At 44.0% G+C, this 10,113-nt stretch overlaps 1 protein-coding gene across 1 annotated transcript; it reads left to right on the top strand.

The window, feature by feature from the left end:
- The first annotated feature begins 8,230 nt into the window (after window positions 1–8,230).
- Window positions 8,231–9,211, top strand: LOC123046467 (36.4 kDa proline-rich protein). Its single transcript, XM_044469841.1, has one exon. The coding sequence runs from the start codon at window positions 8,317–8,319 to the stop codon at window positions 8,809–8,811; it is 495 nt and encodes a 164-aa protein (XP_044325776.1). The 5' UTR covers window positions 8,231–8,316; the 3' UTR covers window positions 8,812–9,211.
- The last annotated feature ends 902 nt before the right edge of the window (window positions 9,212–10,113 follow it).

Raw genomic sequence — 10,113 nt, 5'->3', positions numbered from 1 at the left:
AAGGCATGTGCCTCTAACTACACTGAACATTATCAATGTTATTCCTAAAAAAATAGAAAAGAAATCAACTGTCATTTTCATTTCATAGTTTCTTGCGAAAAAGGTTCATTTGATAGTTCAAGAACTGAATTGCCAACCAAACTCTCAGAACTAAACTAATGATATCCTAATGAAAGTACATACTTCCCACTGTTGCTGCAGACACTGGCACCTCAGCTTGATCCCTTGACTGAACAGCAAATGGTTGGCATCTGCAGCCTTGGGCAGTCATTGTAGCAGGCAGAAGAAGATCTCACCCAGGGCCTGGAGCATCTCCATCAGTCATTAGCGGTCATGGTGGCAGGCAGCGGGTCTCTTAGCGACGATACCAACATGGGGAGCTTCATGGGTGACATGGCCGTTGCTCTGCATTAGAGAGTATAATTTCTCTTACTCTGCCTTCACCTCTCTCTGGGCCAGGTGAGAATAGAGGAACATCAGCCATAGGATGAAACCGATGCGGGAACTTTTGTGCCTTGCTGAATCAAGGTACTACTTCAATTCTGCACTCATCATTTTTAAATTGTTGTCACTTGAGCGAGTCAGTGCCTTGCTAGGTTGAGAGTTCAGAGCTTTGTGTGCCCATATTTAAACCTGAAAAAATGTTGCCTATTTCAGTCGAGGTACATAAATTTAGACACGACACGTTCGTTGTCAAACAAAAAATATATGCATAACGATCATGAGAAACAACAGCAATTTTCTTGTGGTGTACTCACAATCGAATGTTTTGTGTATACCCTTGGTCAGTATGCTAGTGCGAAGTTGTCTGAGTCATCATAAGCTTGATTTTCCGTCGAGGCAAAATTAAGCATAATAAACTTTCGACAAGGGATCTGTGACGACTACTTTCTTCGTTTGTTTTTGTTGAAGTTTTGCCATATGTATCCTGCAATCTTTTAGAAAATTGAAATGGCCACTCAAATTTCAATTTTGGGAAATTCGGTCTTCTAAATGATGTCCTATTTTGATAATGTTTTTGCCATGTTTTTACAGGATAACTGTGTTAAAATTTGCTCTGTCTATAGTATATACCCAATTTTATTCAAGTTTGACCATGTTATCTATAAAATCCTATCTACGAACATGGCTTTGTTCTGAAAGTTTTAGTAATAGTCCATGTCAAATTTAATAGAAAATGTTCTCAAAACCATGACAATTTTTGTAAAGTGACATTGAAAATTTCTGAAACTTAATTTATGCATCTTGAGCATTACTATTTTGTATGTGTTTTCGCTCTATATATGCGAATCCCTGGTTATATCTCATTTTTTATGGTATCGATGATGGCTCTGGCTGGGCGCTTCTGACGGTGTGGCGGTCGCCAAGGGAACAAATGGTTGTGGATGCTATTGAGCGGTGGCACCCTCCTGAAGGAGGAGGCATGAGGTGGCATGGAAAAGCAGACTTGTCAGGCGTGGTGTCTGCCCGATGTGTGTGTCGTACATAATGGGTGACGCCACCCAACACGTCCAGCTGCTCGTCAGAGACGACGCCTCACATCTCATACGTCTTCATCCTCCCACCCTAAGTCCTCTTCATATGCTTCAGTACTTACCCACAAGCGCTCTTTGTCATACAAAGAGTAGCCTGCGTTTATTGTAGTGCATTTTCTGTGATGCACATGAGTGAGATTAATTACGTAGTTGTTCATGCTATGTAGTTAGTCTGATGTGATGCTAATTTGAGCATCCCTTTGTTATGTTTTATGGTTACAAAGCCCTTATCAATGCTCCAAATCAATGTAGTTTTTGTTCACATGTTGGTACAGGGCCATTTCACATGAGGATGCCAATTTTAAGTCTGTAGATCATATCTTTTACATTCCTCTTCGATTTTTGACTTGGATTTCTACTTACTGTTGACCTGGTAGACATTGAGTAGAACATGGCAATTATTTGTTTGATTTTCTTTGAACATGGCAAATTGATTAAAACATGTAGAATACAACATGGCAAAATGTTGAACATTAGTAGATTTTTGATACTACTTTACACGAAATGTTTTGCTTACTGGAAATGTTATCTATAACTTGACACATTTTGTTCAAACATGTTTGGTATTTTAGTTTTTACGGCAAATTTAAGAACAATTGGCGGTTGCGTTGCCGCGCTCCTTGGCATCGAGAAGATGTCGCCCCGAGTCATTTCTGTACCACCTCCAGGTATACCGGATGCTTCTACTGTTCTCCCTACCCCTTCCTCCGTGGTCAATTGTTCACTAGGTTGTCCCATGGGAGAATTGATACCATTACTTCGTTCAATTATGTGTGCAATGATAGTATGATTTGTTTTACAAAAGAACATTTGTCTTCTAAGAGCATAGCCTACCGACAGGCTGAAGCAAAGGCTAATTCCGTTGTTCATTTCATCCTTCCTATTTATTGGGTACCTCTGCTTTTAGAAACAAACCAAACCCACTATATATATTTGTTCTGTTCCAAGAAAATGCATAAGAGGAATTTAATGGTTCTTATATTTGCAAAACTTAATGGTTTCATTTAGTTTTGGTCTTCAAATTGGCAGTAGGTGCTTGGAAATTGGAATCGAGTCCGAGGACAAGTATCAAGTATTGTCACACAATGCGAAGTTTAGTTTTTTAAACAGTGCGAATATATGATTCATTTTTTCCCTTTTGACGGGTCAAATACATACCCAACTTTATGTAAATAGACCGTTGGTGTCTTATAGATATACTATACCTTCATTGCAGGTGTGACTGATTAACAGACAAAATCGTGGCCATTGTTCAGGTGGTGATTATGCCTTTCCTCTTTTGTAACAAGATGATTATGTATCAATGTGACTCTGAGACTTTACTATACCCATTCTGTATATAGAACATTCTCTTAGGAGATTGTTTTATTTGTTCTGGTTGACGTATACTAAAGGTTGTGTACCTATAAAAATAAAAGACACTTCCAAGTTTTGTATGTAGTACTTGATGTATGTCTCAAGTGCAGCTTATAATGCTCCTACTCTTAGTACTTGCTCTCGCATGTTTATGCTCTTAGTACTGAGTTTAGTGTTAAGTGATTAGCTTTTGTGGTCTCATGAAAACTTGATGTGGCCTTATAATCCCATGACCATGTTGAACTTGATGATGGCTTGCTTTTCATACAAGTGAATGTTTCTCCTTTCTCTTGAACCAGAATATCATTGTCCCGTTGGATCATTGTCCCGTTGGATACGTGCGCCAAACTATGCTCCCTACTAACTTTTTTTTAAAGGTGCTTTTGGTCTGAAACTTTATGGTCTGATGAACACATTGAAATTGATTTTGCCTTATAGTTACTGATTTTGCCTTATAGTTACACGTCGATGCTTTTGGTTTCAAACTTAAGTGGTCTGATGAACACACTGAAATTGATTATGCCTTATAGTCTCATGCCGATATTGAGCACCATTATGTCTCGCTCCTATCACAATTGTATGTTTTTTTTTCGTTGGATTTCTATTAGTTGACTTAGAGGGTGTTTGTTTCCAGGGACTTATTGGTTTAGGGACTTAAAAAAATCCTTATAAGTTCCATCTAAACCAAACAGGAGGGACTTATAGGGACTTAAAGTGAACATTTGGGACTTATGAAATAAGACTCTCAAGGAGGAACTTATAGGGACTTATAGTTGTAATATGGTCTTGTAGGGACTTATAAGTCCCAGAAACCAAACAGGTAGGGACTTTTTAGGGACTTGGAACTTATAAGTTGGGACTAAAAAAAATCTTAGGACTTATGAACCAAACAGGGCCTTAGCGCTACTTGGTTAACCAAAACGTTGGGACCGGTACCCTCGCACCAAGGCGCGATCCCAGTGTGCATGCATGCAGACCAAGTTTGATCGACACGCAGGGCTAGCCTGACCTGTAGCTTCTCGCATGCCGATGAGGCATCACATTCGACATCCCTGGTGAAGCCCGGCCGGTAATTCAGCGGTGCGTGAACTGGTGCAGGTATGTCAACGACACTGCCGAGGTGCACAGCAGATGCGACGATGCAATGCTCCCACCGCTGCAGCCGTCCGTCCAGGCACGTATACGCATGTGAGCATAATGACCCAGTACGCGAGACAACCAACAAAAGAAAAACCCTGAACCCGTGCGTGCACGGCATTGTGCTGGGCCGTGCAACTGTACGTGCGTGTAGCCCACGTTATTTCGCTCACGCCAGAACTAAATGATCAAGATGTATATATGCATGGGGCAGGTTGTTCTTGGAAGCACTTGGCCTTGCAGCTGCAGGACGGGTTTACAACATGGATGTCCCTGTTGATGGCCTACAACAACAGCATGCTCGCATTCTTCTAAACCTGCACTGTTCTACCCACTAGGCCGGACAGAGGCGTAAGATCCGGCCATATCTTCTGATTTTGTGTTCATGTGAAAGTCGGTCCATGTAGAATGCAGTGTGGCCATGCAATAATAGACGCTGAATCGTCTGGTCTTCATCACAGAACTGCTCGTCTTTGCTACTGTTTTCATATGCAAGGGACTGAAATGGATTGAGCTCCAATGAGTACATACACGAAGAAGTTTAAAAAATACTGAAAATTTTACAAACTAATTTGAACGCAATGTAAATGCTCTCCAAATGTCGAAGCCTTCAAACTATATTTCTTGAAATTTGTCATGAATGACTGGAAGTACGAGGGAATGAGTTTTGCAAAGTTAAATCTGATTCTGCTGCTAGGCAACTTGAGAATGTATTTTAGACTATATTTCCCACGTCTCAGGGGGCCTGCTGCAAGGCAAGTCAGCGAGTGGCAGCATGCATCGCATGCGTCAGGCTATTTTATGCACCTGGTACTAGTCTGCGAGGCAAGGCCGCTTGGTGGTCTTTTTTCTTATTTCTTCTATGCTTTCTTTTGTGTGTGTCTATGCTGATGCCTCGACAGAATATACATCTTTCGCACTTAAACTTGTTTTATGGAGGTGATGTTGGCTTTAACTATAAATCGGGGCGAAAAACTATTTCCAAAATATATTCCCCACATCAGTGCTATGACAGACGTACATGTGCATATAGCTAGCTAGCCAGTAGTTTTAGACCCCTGATATATACACGTCCTGCTAGTCTGCGGCCGGCCCGAACCCTACCGGTGGTTGGCCTGGCCGGTAAGCAGAGGCAGCCAAAGGAGGGGTCGGTCCGGTGGCTTGCAAGTGGGAAGACAGGAAGGATGTATGTCTTGTGTCGCGTGCCCAAGGGATGACCAAGCGATAGACCCTCGACAGGTACCCCAACGTCGGCACAGGATGCCGCCAAAACCCTCCCAACGGACTCGTTCCATACCGCCCGATCGATGCTGTGTGCATGTGGCCCTCCCCTCCCCTCTCCTCAGCCTGGCAAGAAGAAGAAGAAACCGACCCATGCCGTGCGCAATGCGCGTTTCTCAGTACAGTATGTAGCTAGCTAGCCAGCCCGATCGTGCGGACGACGGGAGGGGGCTGGCTAGCTGCTTGCACCGGGCCCGTGCAGGTCTGGAGATTAATCGGACAGGAGCAGAGCACCTGGTACTACTAGCTGCTAAGCTAAGCTAAGCTTGCAGCTAGGTGCATGCAAGTTGCACGCACGGCACGGGCAATGGTAATGTGTAACCGATCCGTGGCGCATGCGGACTTGTGGGGCATGTATGTACCTCCATCATACGTATGTGCTTCCCTCCAACTTGCGCTCTCGATCTTCTGGCCGAGATTTCGGCAGCCCCCTTGCTTTTGGATGTTTCACTTAATCCATCTCCTCTCTAGCTGTTTGCACTTCTCATGGCCAAGGTTTCACGCTCGAGTTATATAGCTCACGTAGCCTGGACAGGAGGGGTACTATCCTGGTCTAAAACGAAATGTGATATTTCTCACTCTAAGAGAAAAATAGTTTTTTTTTCAAGTTACACAAAAGAATAGTCAACTTGCTAAAGGGGTCCTCATACGGTCCTTTATATACATCTCATGACTCCGCTCGTCGTCAAAATAAGTGTCGCTGATTTACTACTCCCTCCATTATTATTTACTCTGCGTATTAGTTTGGGTCAAAGTCAAACTTTGTAAACTTTGACAAAGTTTATAGACAAAAATATTAACACATACAATAACATATCAATACCATTAGATTCATTATTAAATGTACTTTCACATCATATAAATTTATTATGGTAAATGTTTACATTGCCTACTATAAACTTGGTCAAATTTTACGAAGTTTGATTTCAGTCAACTATAATATGCGGAGTAAATAAAAACAGAGGGAGTGCAACTTTAGTGCAAACTTGTAGTAATTCACCGACACTTATTTTGAAAAAAATGGACTACATACGAATAGTGGTGGAGCTATGATCAAAGTAAGACCCGGGCCAGAAAAAACAACAACTTATAACTGTTAAAAAGATACCACATGCAAAAGCATAAAGAAAATATGTCTAGACCACACAATATATGTAAGGATCTGGGTTTAATTTTTAATGCTTGACAAACTAGATAAAACGTGGCAAGAATTTAGTCCTCTTTCTACATATTGCGGTTGTTTTCCTTTTTTTTCAGAGATTAGTGACCTAGTGATGAATAACATCCTCTTGTCTCATATTTCTACACCACAAACTCATAAGGAAAATGCATCAATTCAAGACTTTAACCTATACTGCTATGCGAACATGAATATGGAGAAATCGATAAAACTTGGGGCTTTTGGGATATCATAAATAGCAGCAGTGGAGCTTCTAGCTGCACAGCTACGTAGCGGTCAAACATCCACCGTTTGTTGGATGATGGAGATTGGTGCAACCATGTTGTGTATAAGGTTGAGAATCTTTTCCCGAATAAATACAAAGCAATACTATCTAACATTTACAGTGAGGGAAAAGAGAGTGTCAGCTTTCTATCACGAACGGTGAGAGAAAATAGAGGAGCGCCCCACGTCAACTATGTAAGTACGAGAAATGTACAAATCACCCTATGCGGACCATTTTTAGCATGTTTGTTGAGCAAAGTGGATCATTTCATGAGTTTTGAGGACTAGATTGCACTTACTCCACAAGTTTGATGGCTGTAGATGTACGTATTTCACCCAAAAAGAAACATGACATGCTTCGTCAAAGATAAGAGATCGCCGATAGCTTAGATGATTTCTTTCCTCAAATAATATCTTCTTCTTCATCATCTAGAATCTTTACTGAGGTCTCCTTCTTTGGCCTTTAGTGTCATTGACCGTACGACATTACCGACACTTGAGATTGAGGACGACTTCATTTGAAGAAGAAAAAAGGTAATGAGACGGCATATTGTTGGACGATGACTCTTCCTTGTCATGCCCAAGAGCAGAGCTTGGGTGGTGTAAGTTGTACCGAGACAACAATTATATATGAGGGACATTGATGGGCATCATGTTGCGCAAAATTTATGTTAGTATTCCACCCTTGTGATTGAATGTTTCGGCTCATCAATTCACCAAGACGCGATGAAGTTGGAGGTGATGTGTCGAGGGGCAGCAAATTAAAGTGCGGTAACGATGTCAAGTTGCAAGTCAAGCCGCCGAAATCTGAGTCGCCTCTTCATCGATGGATGTCATGGTCCGTTTTAGTGTATCACGGTGCATGGACTTGGTGCATGCCTAGAGATGATCCGCATGACGGCGGCTTGTCCGCAGTGAAGTCGGAGTCGTTGAGTCATGGTGCCATGGGAGATGATGAAGCCACTTATATGCACGGTTTGTGACAAATTGATCTTCTCGATGACGTGACCTTCAAGTTTGTGCCACTGTGATCATGTTTTTCTCAGATTAAACGGACGGCAAATTTCTCCTTAATCAACCCCAAAATGGGAAGGTTTCATCTCTTCTTCTTTTTTTAAATAAGAAACAGGCTATGTGACTAACGAGCGACGGTTGAAACGGCTTGGCTCGGCAGAGTCTGCCGATTTAACCGCGACATGCAGACGCAGGCACCACAAGATCGGCGATCTTCCACACACGCATGATTCCATGAACGAAACGACAAATCTCTCAGACCTTGGTCGTCGGAAGCGGCCGTCGATGGGTTCATCCGAGTCCACGCCAGCCACAATCTCTCTGCCAGTGTACTACCGGGTACTGACTACCGAGGCATACGCGACGCTTCGCCGTGTCCACCGAGCCGCGACCGACACACACCAGCAGTTCGTCCGTCGCACCACGACCTCACGCTCGCCTATATAAGCACGCCCCGCTTCTTCTTCTTCCCTCAGACCAGTGCAGCGAACGCTAGCCAAGAGCAAGAAGCTAGAGCATTTCAAGCTCGAAGCTAGCTAGCCAGGCACCATGGCCCGCATTGCGCCGCTCGTGCTGGTGGCGCTGCTCTCGGTGCTGGTCGCGCCCTCGTCGGCATGCCCCAGCTGCCCGACCCCGACGACGCCTCCCCCGCCGCCGCCGCCGAAGGTGAAGCCCCCGCCCCCTCCGTCGTCCGTGCCGTGCCCTCCGCCGCCGTACTCCCCCGCGCCGACGCCCCCGACGCCGGTGACGCCGGCCCCTCCGACGCCGTCGTCGCCGACGGGAAAGTGCCCCGTGGACGTGCTGAAGCTGGTGGCGTGCGTGGACGCGCTCAACGGGCTGGTGCACGCGGTGGTGGGCGCCAACGCCAGCGAGACCTGCTGCCCGCTGCTGTCCGGCGTGGCCGACCTCGACGCCGCGCTCTGCCTCTGCACCACCATCAAGGCCAAGGCGCTGAACGTCAAACTCGTGCTCCCCGTCGCCATCTCGGTGCTCGTCAACCAGTGCGGCAAGCACGTGCCGTCCTCGTTCCAGTGCCCTTCATGATCACCGGCCTCCGTCGATTAGCACCTACCTACATACTGTACCACCACCTGCATCCTCATGCATGCCCGCATGCATGGAGCTAGCACCTTTGCAAGGTAAGTACGTATACGGAGTGTTTGCATGTTTGGTCATACATACATGCATGACACATGTCATGTGTAATCTCTATAACACATGCATGCATGGGCAGCTAGCTCTGGCCATCTTTTGGTGTGGAGCAGCGAACATGCGCTGTGCAAATGTGTATCAAGTACTCTAGTATATACTGTATCGTGCATAATTGCATATATACATGCGAGTTGTGTCCCCCGCAAAAAAAAAAAAAAATACATGCGAGTTGTGATGTTGGCTGTGTAGCATTCTTTTTGACAGTTATGAATAATATTAAGTGATTGTGTAATGTGTATGGAGCTTCTCGCATGTATGGTGTCTTCCTCTTTGAGTAAAATGTTACGACCCCAAATCTTCCTCGGCATAAAAAGTCATCCTCGACTCCATATGGTCATATTTGTACTTTTCACCCCTTAATAGGCTGGTCTCATGGCCGAGTCAATGACTCTGGTATCAATATTTCTGGCGTTCGTGCCATCGGAGCCTCTTTGAATTGGAACGAAAGAACTAGTAGAAAACATAAAATATGACCAAGTTTGCCGTAAAAACTAAAAACAGAATAATGACGAAAGCAGGAATCAGACATCATATCCTATGGATTGCTACTGGGTAAAATTCTAAAGATTAGAATCCTCAAAGCTTTTCATGAATATCTTGCGGTCCAAAGAGGCCGTAGACAAGAAAAATGATGACAGGAGAGAATATGGACTCATATGCAGCTGTCACGACTCATTGCAGTGAGACATTCATGAACACACAGATGTCGCATCGACCACAAGCCATGGCGTTTTTTTTCTTTGCTTTTTTCGTTTTTCTAAACATGATGTTGATCTAGGGCAGGACCACAAGAGGGCGTTTTCACTTGTTTCTGAACGGTCTGGAGTGGAGTTGAAGCGCAGATTATCAGTCGTATTTTTTGGAAGGAACAGGTTATCCAGGGATATGCTCACACCTTGTTCTGGGAGATTAAAGGAAGAAACCCGATATTTTGAAGAACACCCGCCAACGAAATTTGCGGGGATCACCATTCGTTTCCCACAACACACATGCAGCTGACACAACTCATTGCAGTGAAACATCCAAGAACACATAGATGTCGAATCGACCACAAGCCATGAAATTTTTTTTTCTTTGGTTTCTTTTTGTTTTTCTAAATGAAGCCATGGCCTAGATCTAGGACAGGACCACAAG

Source organism: Triticum aestivum, chromosome 2B (assembly GCF_018294505.1).
Source record: "Triticum aestivum cultivar Chinese Spring chromosome 2B, IWGSC CS RefSeq v2.1, whole genome shotgun sequence".
Classification (NCBI taxonomy): domain Eukaryota; kingdom Viridiplantae; phylum Streptophyta; class Magnoliopsida; order Poales; family Poaceae; genus Triticum; species Triticum aestivum.
This window is presented reverse-complemented; position numbering and strand designations above follow the sequence as displayed.